Raw genomic sequence first — 21,567 nt, 5'->3', positions numbered from 1 at the left:
TACTTTTATTTAAGTAAGAAATGTGAGTACTACACCTGAACAGTCCTCTTTGATCACTCCATTCTTGCTCCTGTCCTCCCAGTCAATCAACTCTTCATAAATGAGTTCTGTGGAGTCAAAAGGTGATCAGAGTCATCGGCGTACATCAGTGCAATTGTCTCTAATTAAGACAGTGTCTACTGTCTAGTATTGCTGTCTCAATGTCTACTAACCTTTTTCTTGTTGTCCAATAAGCTTTAAATATATCCATATATAGACATTGCCCTCATCATCTGTAAAACTGAAAGATTCAGGAAATCCTCTATAGAGGGTATGCATGTGACATCATCATACCCGGAAGTTATGCGGGAACGCCTACAGAGTGGTAAAAACAAACTACTTTCTGGCCTTGACATCCAAACAGAAAACTGATCGTATTAAACGTTAAAAGACCTTAAACTCACTTTGCTACTCACTTTGCCACTCACTTTATGCACGTGCATACCCTCTATAGCCATTATAGCTACAAGACTTTCTTTCATACTGTATGTTGTGTGAACATACTGTACAGTATAGTGCAAACTCAAATTCTTTCTCTGCATTCCAATTCCTCCAGCAGAGGGCGCTGTGGCCTACCTTTCCATTGCTCAATGCTGTGCTCCCTCTCCTCCAGCTGTTTGTCTGAGATCTGGGGAGGAGGCTGGGAGATAAACACAAGGTCACATCATTATTATGAACTTGTGGAGACATTCGCCACCATAGATATAAATAAAAAAAATAGATGCTTCATTGGCCACTGCAGTTCATTGGAGCGACATGTCTCCATTGAAGGCAGGAAGTCAAGCAGAAGTGGTGCTGAATTGCACGCTGCATTGCTGCCCAAGTGACGTCACTCATGCGACTCCTTGGGCTCTCGCTGCCACTCAAGTGACTACTGGCCAATCACAGCGCGTCCTTTCCTTTTCCAGGACTTCCGTTATGCAAGTTTCGCAAGGAATCTCGGGAAAATTGTGCCTTCAAATTTTACACGTGCCCCCAGAGCCGGAAGAGGCGTCTACCATTTTATGTCTGGTAGAACTCCCGAACTGTCTCAAATGGCACGGCCCACTTACTGCATCAGCCTCTCCGGGGTCGTACCACACGTGGATGTAGGGGTGGTTGAGGGCCTCCTCGACGGAGATGCGGCTCTCTGGGTCGATCACCAGCATCTTGGACAGCAGGTCTCGTGCTTGGCCCGCTGGTATCATGGCAAACAAATGGTTAACAGATGAGGTGTATTTGTATAGCATAATATAGGGATGTCACGATTACACATTTAAGTTGATTAGTTGACAATTGATTAAAGCTGCTATAAGCAATAATGTCACATTTTTAATGACATTTATTTTTGGTATTCAGACAGCCAGCAATGGGTAGAACGCTCCCCCAAAACATTTAGTCTCTGTGACACATCTAGGGGCCGCAATCTGCATTCAAAGATTTTCCTAGAAGCTTTGTCATTGGTCGCCTGCTTCCGTCATTGCGCCTGGGTTTCTTTTTCGACCAATGACAAAGCTTCTAGGATTGATTCTAGGATCTAGATTGCGGCCCCTAGATGAAACCAAATGGACCCGTAAGGGTCCATAATTTTACGCTCTCAAGAGTTAAAGATCTATAAAGGTCCATTTGGTTAACAACTCTCCATCATTTAGCTGGGGACCACCTGGAACCCCCTCAAGGACCACTTGCGGTCCCCGGACCACTGGTTGAAAACCACTGTTATAAACCACTACGACATAATCATAATCATAATTAATGAAAGCTTCCATAATACCGTTATTATTATTATTATTATTGAGTTTATATTTACTCTTGAGCCTGTCGTGTTCCGAGTCAGAGGGGAAGGCCCAGTCGGGGAAGAGCTCAGCGAAGTTGACCCCGGGATACTGTGGTTTGTTCATCACGTAGTTCCTCACCGTCTCCATGAGGCGGTTCATAAACTCCAGATTAGGCGTTCCCAACACCTCGATGACTTTATTCCACTGGTCGATGTCTGGACACACGTTGTTGTCAAGGCCCAACAACACACATAGGCATGAGATCAAGGATCAAGGCAAAGGCATTAAGTAATACAAAAAGGTGTGACCTATCTACACACACCTGCACCATAGTTTTACTGGGATTACGTTTAGGAATAGGCTTAGGCATAGTTTTACTGAGGTTAAGGTTAGGTTTAAAGGTATATTCAGTGATTTCACTTAATTCAAATATCACTTATTTTGTTGTTTTGTTGTGATAATCCTCCCTACTATAGAGTGTGCTGACCATATAAGGAGTTCCTCCCTGTCCCCAGTTAACCCCTGGGGTAAAAGAAAACGTAGGTTTCGTTTTTGGCTAGGTGGCCCAGCCTTCATCCAATCAGGATAGAGAGGGGCAGTTCCGCCGACTGGCTGTATGCCCGGGGCGACTGTGGTTTTGAGGCGAGCTTTCCGGTATTCTCTGGATCCACCGTCATTTGTAACTGTCAGTCATCCTCAGCCTCGTCCTTGTCACTCTCAATCACCACATGGACCGGACAAATATGGCAGCTGATAGGAATCAGCAAATAATATCTTGCACCATTGCTCAGTGTTCTAGTGTAGTAAGTAAACACCAAATACATTAACCAGAAATAAGCCCAAAACAATTAGTCCAGACTTAATGACATGCATGTTGTCTTTCTACTGAACCACTGTGACGCACACACAACATTAACAGATGCAAACGTTTCCAGTAGTCAAACATGTACGTCTTTCAAATCAGCCATTTTTCTATTGTAATAATACGCTAACCTGCTATGACGAACAAGAAGTTTGCATGCCCGAATGGTGTTTTGTACCATTAAAAAAAAGCAAACACAAATACAGCCATAGTTACTCGGCTGTAGGAAACCTTGTGTTACACTGGGGTGCTAGAAACAAACAGCTGCGGAGCAAGTAGTCCGTTCTCAAAATAAAGCTCTTGGAACCTTTCTAACCCATTTTGACCTGAGATCAGATTCTAAAAATGTCTTCTTACATCCTGACAGTTTTCTGAAAAAGCTATGTTTCTATGTCAGTCGTTCTTCGATTTTTCAAAAATAGCAGATCTACAAGCTCGTAGCGCGCCACCGAGTGGCGCGCTACGAGCTTGTAGATCTGCTATTTTTCAATAGCTAAAGCATAACATAATGCTAACACCAGAAGGGGTTCCCGCCCAACATGGGCTAACGGTGAGCCAGGTGCAGACGGACGGAGCGAGGTGAAATAACCAATATAAATGCAAATGACTCGAGAGTCACTCCAATCGGATATATCCCCTCTATCAATCAAGGTGCTAAATGGGTATCTGGAGTGATTGATACCCATTCACAGAGACCCTCGATGCCTCATGTTCAAATCTGGGTTCATAGAAACCTATTCAAAAGAGACGACATTGATGGAGCTGTACAAGAAGACTGATGAGCAGTGATGGAAAGTAACCAAGTACATGTACTCACGTACTGTACTTAAGTAAAATGTTGAGGTATTTGTACTTTACTTGAGTATTTCCAATTTCGAATACCTTTTACTTCTACTCCAGTACGTCTCAGAGGCAAATATTGTACCTTTACTCCACTACAATAGCTTGAAAAGTTTAGTTACTAGTTACTTTGTAGATTTTGTTTATTATTACAAAATCTACATTAGCCACTTAATTATGGCCATTTGATAATGCAAGCTCCCAATGCTTCGCGTGTAGATCTTCTATTTTCAAAAGATATTTATATGCTATTATATTTATTCATTCTGCATAATGATAGTAATAGTAAAAAGTAAGCCTTGCCGAGCCTCATGGCTATCTCCTGTTTCTGTAGCGTGAGGCAGCTACAGTGGTTGTACACCCACTGGACATGTCACATGACGCTAGTATGTCACAGGGACTTACCCCCAATCCAACCCTTGATGCTGAGTGCCAAGCAGGGAGGCACTGGGTCCCATTTTTCCACAGTCTTTGGTATGACCCGGCCGGGGATCGAACGCCCGACCTCCCAGTCCCAGGGTGGACAGTCTGGACACTCTAACCACAAGGCCGCTGAGCTGGTCGATTATATACTGTACAGTGTAGATAGCATCAACTACCCTACAAAAGGGGTTACAGTCTTGAATACATTTTAATACCAATCCTTTTGTAATTTACGCAAGTAAACAGACAAACACTCAGTGCAAGGATACGATCCGTTCCCTGGAATATGACGGCACCCTTCACCATCTCTCCCATGATGCAGCCCACCGACCAGATGTCCACTGAGAACAGAGAGCACACACACACCCACACACATAGTACAAAAAGATTGATCCAAAGTTTTCAGAGGAATCAAACATGATCAGTGTGACATGAAGACAGACATAATGATGGGAACACCTCATGCTTTTACAGTGAATGACAATAAGACAAACCTGGTAATAGTGGATGTGTACCTCCATGTGTACCTCCATGTGTACCTCCACGTGTACCTCCACGTGTACCTCCATGTGTACCTCCATGGGTACCTCCATGTGTACCTCCATGTGTACCTCCATGTGTACCTCCATGGGTACCTCCATGTGTACCTCCATGTGTACCTCCATGGGTACCTCCATGTGTACCTCCATGTGTACCTCCATGTGTACCTCCACAGGTGTATTTAGTTTTCTCTCACCGATAAGACGCTGCTTATCAGTGTGTGTGTGTGTGTGTGTGTGTATGTGCACGGTACAGTAAAATGCAAGCGTGAATCTTAGTGTTTGCTAAACTACTAGTACCCGCTTCCCTCTATCTCAGTTTCATTGATTAAAATCGCTTGCTTTTGCACGAAGGCCCCCAAAACACTTCCCCAAACACTTTAGCTGTAGCACCCACAGGCTGAGATCCACAGCGTGACAGGAAGGTAGCTTTGACAGCTGTTACGCTGGTGTTTGTTGTTGTTATATCAAGTGTCCTGTTCTACGCTGCAGTCTGCTGGGGAGGCATGTGTGATGTACAAGGATGCCAAGCGGCTGAACAAACTGGTGAAGAAGGCTGGCTCAGTACTGGGGGAGAGGCCTGACTCACTGGAGTCTGTTGTGGAAAGATGCACACAAAATGAGATGCGTGCCATAATGGACAATGTGAGTCATCCTCTCCACAAAACCTTGGCAGACTAGAAAAGTGGTCGCAAGAACCTTGTTTCATTCTGTGACATGTAAGAACAAACGATTCAAGAGCACTTTTGTTGTACCAATCAGGCTCTTTAACTCCACGGCCAGCCGCTAGGCTTATGAATTTATGGGTCTACGTGCAATATCTAGTGACACCTTTTAAATTATTTTTAATGCTTGTTCTAATAATAATAATAATATAATATTTGTCTTTCTTTTTAACCCGTGCCCCCCCCTTTTGTGCTGTATTTTTGTCTCCACCAGGCCGAAGGCATGGGGAGAGAGTATGTTTTGCACTCAGTCCGTGTGTGTGTCCGTCCTTCCGTCCGTCTGTTACCAGCTAATCTCCGGCACTGTTAACCCGGTCGATGCCAAACTTTGCACACACACTCCCTGGATGCCAACAATGAACCTCTGCCCCACATTTTCCAGAACGGCCTGTTATAGCGCCACCATGAGGCAGCTTTTCACATGTTTTACCTAAAACTGCACCGATCTGCGTGAAATGTTGCATGCACACTCCCTAGAGGCCAAGGACAAACCTTTGATCTGCCTTTTATAGCGCCACCAGGAGGCCGACTTTTGTAAAACACATTTTTTGATATTACTCCTCCAGATTCTGTCCAAAAATCTCACAAATCGTTACACAGTATCTCTATGGTCATGTGCGCAAGTCGGATCTGTCCAATATTTCATATTCCATCCTAATTGGCTTTCACAGTTTGCAAGATTGCCCCGTTTTGAACAAAAGCCTCAAATCAGGAACGCAGCGTGCAATTTACGTGAAATCTTTCACACATTTTCTTACTAGGCTGAGGAATATATCCCACCCTTTTCACATTGGCCTGTTATAGCGCCACCAACAGGTTGATTTTTGCAAAACACATTTTTGGAACAAAATGCCTCAAATCATCCAATTGCCATCAAAGGCGTATGAAGAAATGTCACCCTTTTCACATTGGCCTATTATAGCGCCACCAGGAGGCCACAACCTGACCTGCCCTGGTGGAGACCTGTGCCCCGAGGGGCACTTTTTCTAGTTAACCTTATTGTATGCCTGTATGAGCTGTGGGACCATCTGAATTTCCCCTTGGGGCTCAATACAGTTTTTATCTACCTACCTACCTACCGGGACACTGCCAGAACTCGGCCATTGCCCACAGCGGCGTGGATCGCTGTCCTCTCATACCGAGTCACCCGAGACACCTACAACTCATTATTTTTGCCATGTTTATGCCACGATAAGGACTGTCACGGGGCAACCCGTGCCCTATAGACACTAGAAGACTCCACAATGTAAAACGGAACATTACAAAGGCACACTGCACAGCTGCTTTCATGAATTGACTGTCATCAAGCTCCTTGGAGGTGTGGCTATGTGTAGCATCATATATGTGTTGCCTAATGCTATCTTAATTGTTTTGTGTTTGATTTGATGCCTTGGAAAACATTCAGACTCTATGAAGGAAATGTGTAATTGTATAGTTGGTCTAACTCATGGGTCATGGTTTACCTTGTTTGAGTAGATTGGTCCAATTACTATAATCATTGTGGGTGGGTCTCACCTGGTATATAAGGGAGGCTTGTGGAAATGTTTGGGAGAGGAGCCTGAGTGGAAAATGATCAGTGTTGCTTGAGACTAACAAAGTAGACAACTCCAAGGGAGAGCTGCCAGTGCCTTCCAGGAAGGCATAGCCTGTTTCAGTTTCTTAAGTTCTTGGTTTGTTGTTTTTCCTTAGTTTAGTTGTCAAGTGTTCATTTCTTACTTTCTGTTATTTGAAAGTGTATTGTCGATAAGTATTGTTTTTGCCTGCACAGTCAAATCCAGCATGGGTCGTTCACTCTGTGTTTTGAGGTAAATAAAATACCAACAAAGATCTACATTCTTGGACTGTCGATTCTTGGAGCCTTGGCCGTTCGGGCAACTTCACAAGGACATTTCGTCTGAAGAGTCAAGACGCCAAGACGGCCGATATGGCAGATTGTTTGATCAACTTTAGAAAAAACAGTACAGGATTTTAGAGCGCCAACGATTTATCACCAATGTTTTTTTTAACTCTCCAATTCATAGCAGGATTCAGAACCCAGAAGTCCAGTACCAGTCGGGCTCTGGACACAGAAGGATACTGTCCTTTCTTTCCAGGAAAGATGATTTTGAGAGAGATCATTTTAGACATTATACAGCCGTCCCGACCACAGGCCCACTGCAGCAGCATCCATTACAGTCAATAATCATCATCACGATCAATGTGATCCGTCAATATATTCCACGCTGATCAACCATCTAGGCCAGTGTAAGTAATCTGATGACGCACAATCGACAGAGAGCTTTGATTTAATATGACAGGATTTTGGCAGCAGAGTCATTCATCCCTCTGAACATTTATCACACGTTAGTTTCAGAGTTTAACGTCTATCCGTCCTGATGAAGGTCTAACGACCGAAACGTTTGGCAAGTTGCTGACAGTGTGCAAGAGTTTAACGTCTGAAATACTGCATAGTTTTGGGGGAATGCTCAGTGCATTATCCCAGTGATCAGCCAGTGCAGAGGTACCTGCTGCCACGCTGAAGATTCTGTTTTTTATCCCACAATTCTTGTAATCCATTTTTTCCACCCAGTATCAATTAGCCCTTCACTAATGGAAACGGTCGGACGGTCCTAAGTTGATGGAGTTACATACAGTTTCTCCCTCTAACATTTCGTATTTCTAGTTTATTGAAATAATGTCATGCACATTTGTCCAGTGCATATTGCAGGCCTGGTTGACTAGATTTAGAAGACATTTTGAAGCTCCTGTTACTGAAACGATCGATTATTTTTATGGAGAAATCCCGTCATTTAACATGCATCTCAACGGGTGAGAAGGACAGTTTGCCATGTCTCCTCTGTTACTAACGTGCCTATTGGACAAGGACGGGTTGGGGAGGGATTTAGTGAAGGGCTAATTGTGTAATAACTCCACACAGAAAGACCCTTTTGCCAACCCCACCTATAGGGTATGGGCACTGATGACACAGAGGAGAGAACACGCCCCCACAGTGCTCTCAGCGGGAATCAAACCTTCTAGCGGGATCGTCCTTACCGTTCTCCTTGTACTTCATGCCCAGAATGACCTCCGGGGCTCGGTAGTATCTGGTCACCACGTAGGGCGTCATCATGAAGTTCGTGCAAGCCGTCCTGGCCAGGCCGAAGTCCAGGATCTTTAACGTGCAGTCCGACTTCACCACAATGTTACTGGGCTTCAGGTCCTGGAAGGGTGAGAAAGAAGATCTTTACATCTTGCTAGTTTAGATTAGGTGTGCCTGGTGGGGGGAGGTTAGAATGAATGAAGCCCTCATATCCCAGGCAGCAGGGCTCCTTGTCCAGGAACGTGCAGAGAGGGCACTTTTGAACAAAAATAGCGAAAATAGCTGATCTACAAGCTCTCAACGCGTTGCGCTGTGACACGTTGAGAGCTTGTAGATCAGCTATTTTGGGGGCGCAACGCAGCACTCTTTAGCTAGTGGAGATTGCGGTGTAACGACATGGATTTCTAAACATATTTGTTCAACACAAAATGCTGCGTTCAAGTTCAGGAGAAAAGTTCAGGGAAAATAGCAATTCTTCTGAATGCTGCCTTCCAGCATGGCATGGAAAGGAGTGGCATTTGCATTTCTTTCATAAATGCATGCATTCTTGGTCTGGAGAGGGCAGTTGTTTTACAGACGGGTAAAAGGGCAGGGGCTGAAGCCCCCTTTGGACGTCTATGTGTGCACGTCCCTGTCCTTGTCTCACCCTGTGGATGATGCCGGCAGAGTGCAGGTGTCTGATCCCACACAGGATCTGATAGAGCAGGTAGGACATCCTCTCATGGTCCAGGTCCATGTGGATCACCTGGCACAGACTGGCGTCCATCAGTTCCATCACCAGATATCTGGAGAGGTAGACGACAACAATTACATAATGCAGAAACATACTGGTGAAGTGAGGGGGCTGGAGACCAGATTTTTGGGAGGCATGTTTTTGTTCTCATGTCCGTGAAAGATTTAATTAAATGTATTACAAGATGTATTTATATCAGCGAGACGACATCTTACGTTGTCACTTACTGCCCAAAAACACACATTAAAGTCCATAGACTTGGCCCGCGACGGGGAATTTATAATTAGGGTCTAAACAAACGTCCATAGACTTGGCTGCCACATGATGAAATTTCATGATGAAAGCCATGCATTGGAGACCCTCAAAAAAACATAGACGGAACAGAGAGTTACTGGAGAAAGAGGACAGAGACAGATATCAGAGACAGGGGGCAGAGAGAGATAGCAGACTGAAGGTAGAGAGATGGGAAAGAGAGAGTTACCACAGAGACCGGACAGATTAAGATGGAAGGGATATCGGAAAGAAGGCACAGGGTACCGGATTCTAATGAAAATCAACCGATAATCACCAGTAGGTTACTTATCACTCAAATGCAATCAAGCCATCAGGCTCGCCTGGAGCCTACTGGCTGCGATTAGGAAACACTGAGACATCCGACGTGGTGGCGTTGGTCACGTTGTCCGACTATTACTAACCGTAACCCTAAATCTAACCCTAACCTCAGTCTTAATCGACCAAGTAAGTCCCCTAACCTCATATCAGTCTTAACCGGCCATGCAAGTCCCCTAACCTCATATCAGTCTTAACCGGCCACGGAAGTCCCCTAACCTCATATCAGTCTTAACCGGCCATGCAAGTCCCCTAACCTCATATCAGTCTTAACCGGCCACGTTAAGTTGGTTTCTTCACTTCCTTGTGTCCTAATCGCAGCCAGTAGGCTCAGGCGAGCCTGCTGGCTCGATTGCATTGGAGTGATAAGTGACATATAGTGATTATCGGTTGATAGCATTGGAAGCCGGTGCACAAGGACACATTACTGCTACTCACAGGTCCTGGAACTCTTCCAGAGACTTCTGGGGCGTGAAGACATTGATGAGACGGATGATCTGGGTGGGAGGGCAGAGAGAGCGACAGACCATTAGTCCACAATGGAGAGGCAGCAGACTGTGGGGTGAAAGCGAAGTGGCCTGGGTTCTGGAAATTATATTTGAAATGCGGCAAGCTGACACTCTCTCTTTCCTCAAATCAGCCCATCCATTTGTCTATTTTAATAAACCTTTGTTGTCCCGACTAAAGGACCATGTAAATTGGCCAGGATATTGAGATCATTCTTTTAGGATTGTTATGTCATTGTTGCCTACATTGTCTTCAGAATCAGCTTGTGTAAGATTTGCTTTTGACTGATGGTTGTGTTCACTGTCAAATGTCTAAGTAATTGAGATGAGATGCATATCTGCTTTCTTATCTTGAAGATCTGTATTCAGTGTTGCCAGATATACGAAAATTATCGTATTTGTTACGATACTTTTAACCTCTGTACGGTGTAGGATCAATAATTCCATATCACAAAAAAGTGTGAATTTACTAAATAACCTGGCTGCTGATTTGGGATCCTGTTTGGATTTTCAAAATAAGTCAGGAAATCAGTAAATCTGACCCTAGATCTGTCTTTCCAGTCCAGTTTCAGACTTTTATTTGTGTAAGATCCAGGAAGTTGCCTGCTTCCACGCAGCATACTGCATGTGATGCGTTCTTGTCTCGTAGGAGTCTCAAACATGGTTTTCTCTAACACTAAATAATGATTCTTTTTTGGTGAAATTAGATATTTTGTAATCTCTGGATCCCCTTGCAAACGAGATGATTCATCTCAAGGGGCTATTCCCAATAAATAATTTCCATATATATTTATATTTATATTTTTGGCTGTGTACGATAGTGTTCTTTCAAATATGACCTCCACTATGATAATTCAACATTTCCCATCTGGCAACACCGCCTGTATTGGACATTATTCACAATGCCTTAAACAAGCAGAAAAGGCTCCTTACATTTTTGTGGTTGACACATTTGAGCAGCACCAGCTCCCTGTAGGCCCGCTTAGCATGCGTCTGGTTCTGAAACGGCCGACACAGCTTTTTCACCGCCACCGGTATACCTAGAACGGAATCTAGAGCGGAACTGGAGGGGAGAGGCATGGGGACACAGACACAGAGAGGGGAGAGGAAACCGAGCGGAATGATAAGATAATGAAGAGGAAAATAGATCCACATCCTACAGCTAGCTGCCTCTGGTTTATGCGTTTTATCTTTTAAAAGAGTAGGGAACTCAAGGTGCCCTTGAGTTTCCTGTCTTTCTTCATGTATAAGAAGGAAAAGCTGAGCGAGGGTTGCGTTTTATAACACTGGGCTATAGGATGAATTCCTAGTGTTTATGTGTAGCCTCTGGAGGTGTTGCACAACAGGCAATAACATACCCGCTGCGGTGATCTCATCAGATGCACTGCAGCATGCAATCAAACCCCATTGAGAAGTAAAAACCTACAGTTGGAGGCCATCGGTATTGTCCTTTTCTTTTTGCTGAGGTTTGCGTGATCTGCGCAAAAGGACAGTTAACCCATTTTGGGCGGGAACCCCTTTTGGTGTTTTAAACATTATGTTATAATTTAGCTATTGAAAAATAGCAGATCTACAAGCTCATAGCGCGCCACCGAGTGGCGCGCTACGAGCTTGTAGGTCTGCTATTTTTGAAGAATCGTGAAAATATTTATTTAGAAGGATTTTTTTAAATTTTGAGGTCAGGCCTAAATGGGTCAAATGATAAGGGACAATATCGGTGGCACCCAACTGTACAGTCAATATGATTCACAATGGTTTTAGCCACTCGGATAGCATTCGGATGCAGGGGGATTTTGGAAAAACTCCCTAAAATCAGTGTGGATTGTGGAACAACCCGATTGACAGGGAAGTACCTGGCTGGGCCACAGGTCAAAGACTCACAGGCCACATTTACATGCAGACATTCATTCGGAATGAATGGATTCATTCCAGTCATGAGAATAAAAATGCTCATGTAAACACCTCAATTGGAATAGAATATCCCATTCCGAATGAATTTTCATTCGGGTCTGGAGGGGTGGTATATACCGTTTGAATCGGTATAGATCACCATATAAGCACTTTATTCCGAATGCTACTGGGAGTTTGGAATACATGTATTATTTTACACATGTCTGCCCTTAGTAGACTATAGTGCTTTATGCCCATGTGTCCAAGCAGGGATGGCCATTTGGAGACATTTATGCGCTATTAGTTTTGGGTGGATGTCGCTTGTGGTTGCAGGGACTGCTCAAAATGTATTTTATCAGATAATAGCTGTTAGTATTTGTCGTTTTTTCATTTCTTAAGGGATAACGGTTATGGGTAATTGACCATCTCTGTAGTCCAAAGTTATATTCCGAATGAATGCTTTGGTCATGTAAACAATTGAGGAATAGGAATACTTGTATTCAGGTTCCATGTAAACAGTTGGGTATGAATCTCTGTTCGGAATCATTCTGAATACATTTTGTGCATGTAACTGAGGCCATAGTCTGTCTGGTACAATTTCTGAATAAATGACTATTTTGTCAGCAAATGTAAAGCGCCTTGGCATTGACCTTGAAGTCAGTGACAACAGAAGCACTGAATTGCTCTCCTCAAACATATACTGTATATATCCAATTTCTAAATACACGGTTCCCACACATTTGTACCAAATTTCCAAAACTTTTCAACAACTTTTCCAGAATATTTAACCCAATTTCCAGACCTTCCAGGCCTTGGTCTGCCCCGGGGTCTCCACTCTCCTCCCAGTGCGAGGTGCCTCGAGGACCTCCCTAGGGAGATGCCCGAGAGGCATCCTAACCAGATGCCCGAACCACCTAAGCTGTCTCCTTTCCAGGCGAAGAAGCAGCGACTCTACTCCGAGTCTCTCTTGGGTCACTGAACTTCTCACCCTATCTCTAAGGTAGATGCCAGCCACCCGTCGAAGAAAACTCATTTCGGCCGCTTGTATTCTATTCTTTCGGTCATGACCCACACTTCATGACCATAGGTGAGAGTAGGAACGAAGATTGCTCGGTAGACAGAGAGCTTTGCCTTCTGGCTCAGCTCTATTTTCATCACAACAGTGCGGTACAGCGACTGCAATACGGCCCCTGCCGCTCCGATTCTTCGGCTGATCTCCTTCTCCGTCCTCCCCTCACTCGTGAACCCTGATATACTTGAACTCCTTCACCTGCCTCATTCCCTACGCGGACTGCACAAACCACCAGTTTCCTGCTGAGAACCATGGGCTCAGATTTGTTGACACTGATCCTCATCTCAGCTTTGAAAATGTTGTTTTTATTAAATGAATAGCCAAAAACAGTGCATATCCAAATATTTTTTTCAAACCCATATTTCCAGGAATCCTGTCATGTTCCATGTCTACTTGTAACACTCACCAGACGATTCCTTGGGCCCCGGAGCCGATGGCGCGGAGCTGCTGGTATCTCTTCAGCACGGTGAAGGTGGAGTCCCCCACCTGGACGCTGTAGAACTGACCCTCCGCCTCACTCATCCTGCCACACAGTCAGGATCAGAGGCTCTGTCTGAAAGGGAGGAGAACACAACACAACACGCGCGGGTGAAACTCTGTCTGCAAGGCAGTGGAGAACACAACACAACATGCACGGGTGAAACTCTGTCTGCAAGGCAGTGGAGAACACAACACAACATGCACGGGTGAAACTCTGTCTGCAAGGCAGTGGAGAACACAACACAACATGCACGGGTGAAGCCTGCATGACAGTTTGGAATGATAGTTTGGCAGTGAGGTTTTTAATGTAATGGGACCCAGGGGTGGTCTTTTAGATGGGTCCCAGCCAGGGACATTTTATGAGTCCTACTTCAACGACATTAGAATACAGTACAGAGTTCAGTATTGCATCCGAGGACCTCCCCCTCCCCCTCATGATTGCGTCCTTTTTCAATTTAGTGAGTCTAAAGATGCAGGATTCAGGCTATTTGCATCACTTGACAACACGATACACTACACCACTAAGATACCCACTTTCTTGTCAAAATACTTCCTTAATGTAAACAAAGTCCACAATCACAACACCAGAGGGAGTTCAACAAACCACGTGCAACCCAGATTAGGCTCAAACAAGGGACTAAATTAACGCCCTACCAACAGCCACAGATGGTCAATACCAACAGCCGTAGAGAAATGTGCATCCCTAAACTCCTTAATCAAAACCACTTACGGGCGGCTGCAATTCAAAACTGGCCCCTGTAAAAAAGTGAAATCCCCTACCCCCCACCACCCTTCTATTTCTTTTTTTGCATAGAAGTGTATATTTGTACGTCTTTAAAATTGTTCTAATGAATTGAAAATGGAGGACCCTGACGTAAACAAGTCTTAGTGGTTTTTCTGGTTTTATCCTCTTAGCTGGTTTGTATAGACCTGTACTTTTGTTGAAATGTACCCATTCTACAAACAGTACAAAATGTTCAATCAATTAAATCGAACCCATAAAATCGACAGCACTGCAGTTGAACTTGAAACACAACGTTTTTTACAAGGATGATAACACCGGCAGAATTTAAGCACAACAAGTCACAGCACATCGCGAGCCCCGGCAGTGCATTCTCAGGAAAACATTTTGTTGCACAAGCAAGCTTCTAAAAAAGGTTTGAAATGCTGACAGACACTGTCAGCGCCCCACACTTCAATGCCACGTCTATTCACACTTAACAGTAGTGCCAAATATGGGTGCCATCTGTCAGTACGACGTTCCATACTTTCATTTTCAACGCCATCCGATGATGGCAAATTTAGCGTAACCCGTCGCTCCAAAACATATCCAGCATTACGCCGGCTGTGGCCCTGGTTTGTTCATTTAGCTGATGATGATGAAAACATGTGGGCTGGACGTTGGAACCGAGGTCACTCACACTCTCACAGCTGTCAGTGTTCTCCCGTGCGTGTCCATTATGTACGTTGTGAAGGACAGACACTGAGAAAGGCCTAAACTCTGCTGGGCCTGCTGCTCAACACAGTGGTTCCCAAACTCTTTCACGTCAAGGACCCCCAAAATGACACTCATTAGAAAAGATATGCCAGGGACCCCCATAAGAGAAGATTTTTACAGCTCTAGCAGTGATTTTTTTCAACTATTTACCCCAGTTTGATATGCAACAGGCTATGGACTCCCATTTAATGGCATTTCTATCTCTGGGACCCCAATTTATATTGTAAAATCAATGTTTATTTAACTCTGAGAGTGTACAAATGGACAAATGGAAACAAATGGAACCAAATGGACACTAACGGGTCCATTTGGTTCCATTTGTACACTCTCAGAGTTACATACCCATAAGGGTCCATTTGGTTCCAAACTATCATTTAGCTGGGGACCCCCTGGAACTCCCTCAAGGACCCCTAGGGGTCCCCCTCGGACCCCACTTTGGGAACCAATGGCTTAACACACGCACGCACACACCCACGCACGCACGCACGCACACACAGCCACGACTTCCCGAGCAGCAGCCTGTAGCCAGTCGCTCACACGCAGTCACTAACATTCTGCATACATTTTCAACACGTGGTAATTGCATGATATATCAAGTGGATGACGCGTGGCCGTGCATACATTACACATACCGAATCAATCAAGGTGCGTCAGATCATGGTAATTTATGCTGATAGATACTGCCTTACTACATTACTACAGAGATAATGGCCATGTTATTAAGTGTCGGAACTGGATAGCTGTAATTCTTGCTGTAGCTGGAGAGGGGACTGTGTGTGTGTGTGTGTGTGTGTGTGTTCTCGGTGAAGTAAAGCATTGGTTCTCAAAGTGGGGTCCGGGGACCCACAGCGGGCCTTGGCAGGGTTCCAGAGGGTCCCCAGCGCCCCTGCAGAGCTTTTATTTTCTATTTTCATATTGCTGGTTGTCTATGGGAAATCATGAGACTCTCTGAATGGTGAATGCCAAATATTGTTCAAAGTAACATTCAGTAGTACCCTAATGTTTTGCCCAGCCATGTATAAAGAGTCCGCACGCGCACACACACACACACACACACACACACACACACACACACACACACACACACACACACACACACACACACACACACACACACACACACACACACACACACACACACACACACACACACACACACACACACACACACACACACACACACACGCCTGTGGAGGAAAATGGTAGAGGAGGTGGTGATGACCACACCAGATGACTCAGATGAAAAATGAATCCTTCATCCTCCTCTGTTCTTTCTCCTCTCCTCTCCTCTCCTCTCCTCTCCTCTCCTCTCCTCTCCTCTCCTCTCCTCTCCCTCTGTTATCCTCTCCTCTCCTCTCCTCTCACACCCAGTGTGCCCAGCTGGCCGTCTCACTGCATCTTTACTCCTCTCTAGTACACTTCCATCCTCTATCCCCCCCCCCCCCCCCCTCAGCTTTCCATTCTTTTGTTCTTTTCGTCATCCTCTCAGTCCTCCGTCCTTTCAGGCTCATACATGATATATACATTTATACAATGATAAAACACATGTTTGTCAAGTCACAATGCAGAAGGAATTACGACGGCAACGACACACAAATTAAGTGCAATCAGATGAAATGATCACAATTAGCAGAATGCATTCACGACTAAAACAATGAGTAGCAGCAGTCTATGTTAATAACCAAAATAATTCATGTTTCGTTTCTCTCACACACACACACACACACACACACACACACACACACACACACACACACACACACACACACACACACACACACACACACACACACACACACACACACACACACACACACACACACACACACACACACACACACACACACACACACACACACACAAGAGCGCGAAGGGAACATTGAATCACAACCTAAATCTGTAATGTCTCCTTGGCAAGCGTCTATTCCACAGCATGGCTTTTCAACAGGTGGTCCGTGGACCACTGGTGGTTCCGTGAAGGTATTGCATGTGGACCCTGACCTTGCATTTAGTATGTAGGAAGGTATTATGTAGGCGTAGGATGATGCATCAATGTTGTCAGTTAGTCGGACGTCAAGAAAAAGGTCATATAGGAAGTATTAGTAGTAAATGGACCATTGGTTGAGAAACAAAAGGGATGCATAGCAAGTGATGCAAAAATCTTAGCCAATATCCCCATTCCCCTCCCAACAAAACAATATATCCATCCAGACAAACATTTCCGTGCACGTGCGGACGCGTGCATGTGCGCTCCTGGCCAGGCCCATCCTAGACGGCCGCTCTGGCTTCGCCACTGACACGCACACAGACAGACTTGGGAGGAATGGGAGCAGCACATTAATCGCCACTGGCCATTCTGAAGAAACTGTATTGATTTGGAACAAGGTCCGGAGGGCGGGAGGGGGTATAAGCTGCTCTCCCTTTGCTTTCTCATTTAAACCCATTATGAATCAAGATGAGCCGAGTAGAACGCCCTCGTTCACCCCTACATCTAGCAGGCTGTGTCCTCGCCGAGCACCAGTAAAACAGCCTCTGTAAACTGGCCTGTTGTGGTCGAGGTTCTGTTCTGTGTGAGTCAGTGATTTAGCCCTATAGATGTGTGCACTTCCCAGTTCCCTCACAGTTCAATTCGATTACGATTCACCAGGTATTGATTCGATTCTATTCTACGATCGATGCATCGCAATGCATCACACTTTTCTATATTACTGCACACAACATGGCAAATATTTCATCAGTCAATACAAGCGGTCAGATATACTAAACAACACTTTTTTCACCTTTCGGACGCGGGGCGGCTCGCCGGAATCAGGCCGGCCCCTAGGAGGCGTTCCTGTGGGTCTGGAACTCCCCCACCCCCCCCCACCCCCCGGCGACTACCGGCGAGAGCAGGCGAACAGGCGATGGTCAAAAAGTGGGCAGAGCAGAGCAACGTTTCCCGAAAAGATACAAATAATTCATCTTTTCGGGCGATTGGGCGATGTGTCGTCCGATGCTCGCCCGCTGTTAAAACGTACTGTAACTCAATTTTATAGGTTTTTGATTTTTTTTTGTTGCGTAAATCAGTGCTATTGAACAACACCCTTTATGTCTGTGTGTTGATTAAAAAAATAGTGAACCAATGAGAAGTAGTAAAAAGAGTTTTGGACAAAACCTCTCAACTCCATTGGACAGTCGCCAATGGCCAGCATTATGTAGACGTATTATGATGCCGCATCAATGTTGCCAGTTACTATAGGTTACTGGGAAGTCGGACGTCAAGAAAAAGATCAAATATCCAGACAAACATATCCAGAAGGCATTTTGTAGAATGGGCTCTATGCACACAGATTAACTCTTCCTACTTCCGGGCCGCTACTTCCTTCACAGGTGTTGCTGATGATACTAAGTTCCATTTAGTGTGCAGTGGTTCTCAATCTTTTTTATTTTTCAAGGACCCCCATAATAACTCTGAGAGTGTACAAATGGAAAGATTTGGGCCATTTGGAACCCACTCAAGGACGCTTTGAGACCCACTGGTGTAGCAGAGTGTGAGCCAACATGCACAGTGAGCCAACATGCACAAGCAGCACCCCGTGCCGAGCTTTACAGCGCGCCTCCCCGACTTCGCCAATTCCCCCCGGGGCCGTGGAATCGTGTATCTCTGCGCCTTGCCCGGCCCGACACTTTGAGACCCACTGGTGTAGCAGAGTGTTTCCAGTGAGCCAACATGCACAAGCAGCACCCTGACTCTGTGTGACCAGAATGGAACAGTGCCTTCATTAGTATCAGCGGTAACACCTGTGAACTAAGGAAGTAGGAGAGGTGCCCAAGTTCTTTCCAAAATGGCGTGTGCATAGAGCCCATTGGATGGGCTTTCAGAATCAGCAGCACACGGTCCACACCATGGCCTGGAGTCAGAGACACACTTCACAACAACACCACACCAAATGGACGAGCAACATCCTCCACATGGAGCATGATGCTGCAGCTAGGATGAGAAACAGGAAACATCCTTCAGGCCAGGGGTTCTCCACGTGGGGTCCGGGGACCCCCAGGGGTCCTGGCTTGAGGGAGTTCCAGGGGGTCCCCAGCTAAATGATAGTTTGGAACCAAAGGGACCCTTATGGGTCTGTTAAATTAATCAAACAAACAATCAAAAACTATATGCCATAAGCCTGAGAGAATAAGTGTATTTTCAAGGCAGCCTTAAATGCCAGAAATGCCATTAAATGGAGGTCCGTAGCCTATTGCATGTCAAACTGGGGGTCCTTCAAATTTAACTGGTTGAGAATCACTGCTAGAGCCGTAAAAATCTTCTCTTATGGGGGGTCCCTGGCATATCTTTTCAAATGGGGGTCAGTGGGGACTAATAACTGTCAATTTGGGGGTCCTTGACATGAAAACGTTTGGGAACCACTGCTTTAGGCCAGGGCTTCTCAACCTTTTAGGCTGGGGACCCCCTGCAAATGCTTTGGCCATGTCTCGCGACGTCATGTCTTCACACAGGCAGATGCAAAGCTACAGTCTAGCATTCATTTTCAATGGAGGCCAGCAGCGACGTGAAGCTACAATGCAAATCCAACGTTTGTAGCTGCTGCAAAAGATACAAAGGTATAAATAACTTCAACTTCAGATGCAAAGAGACAAATATGCTGTGAATCTTTGCATCTGCCCATGTGAACGCAGCATCATGCAGGTCTCAGAGGCACTTGCCTGTCGGGCAAGTACAGGTCATGTTCTACTTGCCCAAAGGTCATGCCCACTTGCCCAAAAAGTGATTTTTGTTTAGTTTTAATTGCACTACTTTTATTGCTTTTTATTTTCTATTTTTAGTTTATAGTGATTGTGAACAATTGTAATTAGGGATGCTCCGATCAGGTTTGGGACCGATACCGATCACCGATTGTTTTTCTCATGATTGTCCGATACCGATAGGTCCGATACCGATACTGATCTTGTGAAATGTTGCAAATTTTAATATTTCCAAAAATGATTATATGTCAAAACCCACGTCAAAACTGTTCCTGTGTGTGGGGAGGAAGGGGAGAATGTTTAGGCCTGTCACAAAAATGCTAAATGATGTTATACTATATATCTGATTGACATTTATACCACTTAAATGGTGTAAAAGATCAGTTTCTCCAGATAGGGTAAATTGCCGATCATAGATAGGGTAAATGCTGATTACCGATCAGAGTGAATATTGGCCGATATGGCCGATCACTGGCCGATTATCGGAGCATCTCTAATTGTAATGTCTTTGTTAAAATGTGTGTCTGTGTCAGACACCAGGAAGACTAGCTTTTGTCATGGCAAAAACTGATGGGTATCCTTAAATAAACAATAAACAAGCTTTAAAAAGGCTATAATGTGGTAAAGATCTATTCATGGCAACATGGTGACAGGATTTTGCAATAATGTGCATTGAAACATAGCTCTGGTCAAGTCCTTAACGCTATGGACTCCACCAGAACATAGGTATAGGTAGCACAAGAAGTGATCAAATGTGTACATGTGTGTGCAGATGGCATTAAGGTTGTGCATATTTTGGAGTGTAAGATAATAACAACATACTGATTGATGAGGTTATAGCAATGTAAAAGTCATGTCAAATATGTTGTTGTTGTTGATTAGTATTACAATTTGTGATATTTTTTCTTCTTCCAAATGCAGCATGGCTGTCTCTCTCACACACTCTCTCTCTCACTCACACACACACACACACACACACACACACACAGGGATGAAGTCATCGCTCTCACCGGGGTCTATGATGACATGTTGTTGCATGGCGATTCTAGACTATCTAGGGGGGCATGATCCAGACAAACCGAACCACTTCGCATTAGACAAGAAGACATAACGGTCTAAAAGAGAAACCATTCATTTGACATTTATAACCTGACCGACCACCGAGTCAGGCCTACACTATAATACAACACTCCCTCTTTTCCTTTCCTACTGTCTGTCTGTCGGAAGGCAATGCGGTAACTGTTTAACAGAACTCCAAAGAAAGCACGACGTACTCTCTCTGTACGTCTGGCCAGACAAAAAAACAAAAAAAAAGATCTACAAGCTAAACGTGTCGCGTCGCTACGTTATCTCTAGCTAGGTTGTTTAGCTTGTAGATCAGTTCTTTCTGGCCACCCACCCGGCACCGACAGACACCCTCGCGGTTGGAGGAGGACTCGGCAGCCCGAACTGAAGGACCCCGGCTGCCGGGGGGACGGACTGGACTGACCGGAGCCGGGGTCTTTCAGTTCGGCTGGAACACCTTACCTTCTCCCGTCGCTGCTGCTCCCTGCAGTCCCAGAGGACACTCCCATGCATCGGTGAAAAACACAGGATGAAACGCCACAAGTATCCTTCCCTCACTCACTCAGTCTCAGTCTATCGGAGCCAAGAATCAATAAAGTTTAGGAGAACACACAACCTCTCCAAGGCCAAGGCTGTCAGAGAGCAGGAGCAGAATAAGCTAGAGCTTCCTGGATCTAGTGAGTCCAGCACGGTTGAAATGGACAGGACAGGGTGCG

The 21,567-nt window shown here is 45.0% G+C and overlaps 1 protein-coding gene across 17 annotated transcripts in view; it reads right to left on the bottom strand.

Moving 5' to 3' along the window:
- Nucleotides 1-21,567, bottom strand: part of mapk9 (mitogen-activated protein kinase 9) — a 24,821-nt gene extending 3,254 nt beyond the window's left edge. For all 17 annotated transcript variants that reach the window (XR_013790342.1, XR_013790343.1, XR_013790344.1 and 14 more), the window contains exons 1-11: nucleotides 21,314-21,567; nucleotides 13,481-13,627; nucleotides 11,046-11,175; nucleotides 10,045-10,103; nucleotides 8,911-9,049; nucleotides 8,219-8,384; nucleotides 4,191-4,262; nucleotides 1,829-2,011; nucleotides 1,092-1,216; nucleotides 616-679; nucleotides 36-107 (exon numbers count right to left, since the gene is read on the bottom strand). Coding sequence is in view for 2 of the 17 variants with exons in the window: in XM_079505226.1 (XP_079361352.1) it covers nucleotides 36-107; nucleotides 616-679; nucleotides 1,092-1,216; nucleotides 1,829-2,011; nucleotides 4,191-4,262; nucleotides 8,219-8,384; nucleotides 8,911-9,049; nucleotides 10,045-10,103; nucleotides 11,046-11,175; nucleotides 13,481-13,596 (1,126 nt within the window). In the remaining 15 variants the exon portion in view is untranslated. The remainder of the gene's footprint in view (nucleotides 1-35; nucleotides 108-615; nucleotides 680-1,091; nucleotides 1,217-1,828; nucleotides 2,012-4,190; nucleotides 4,263-8,218; nucleotides 8,385-8,910; nucleotides 9,050-10,044; nucleotides 10,104-11,045; nucleotides 11,176-13,480; nucleotides 13,628-21,313) is intronic.

Source organism: Electrona antarctica (genome assembly GCF_951216825.1).
Source record: "Electrona antarctica genome assembly, chromosome: 1".
Classification (NCBI taxonomy): domain Eukaryota; kingdom Metazoa; phylum Chordata; class Actinopteri; order Myctophiformes; family Myctophidae; genus Electrona; species Electrona antarctica.
Note: the sequence above shows the minus strand (reverse complement) of the source record. Positions and strands in the feature narration are given on the sequence as shown.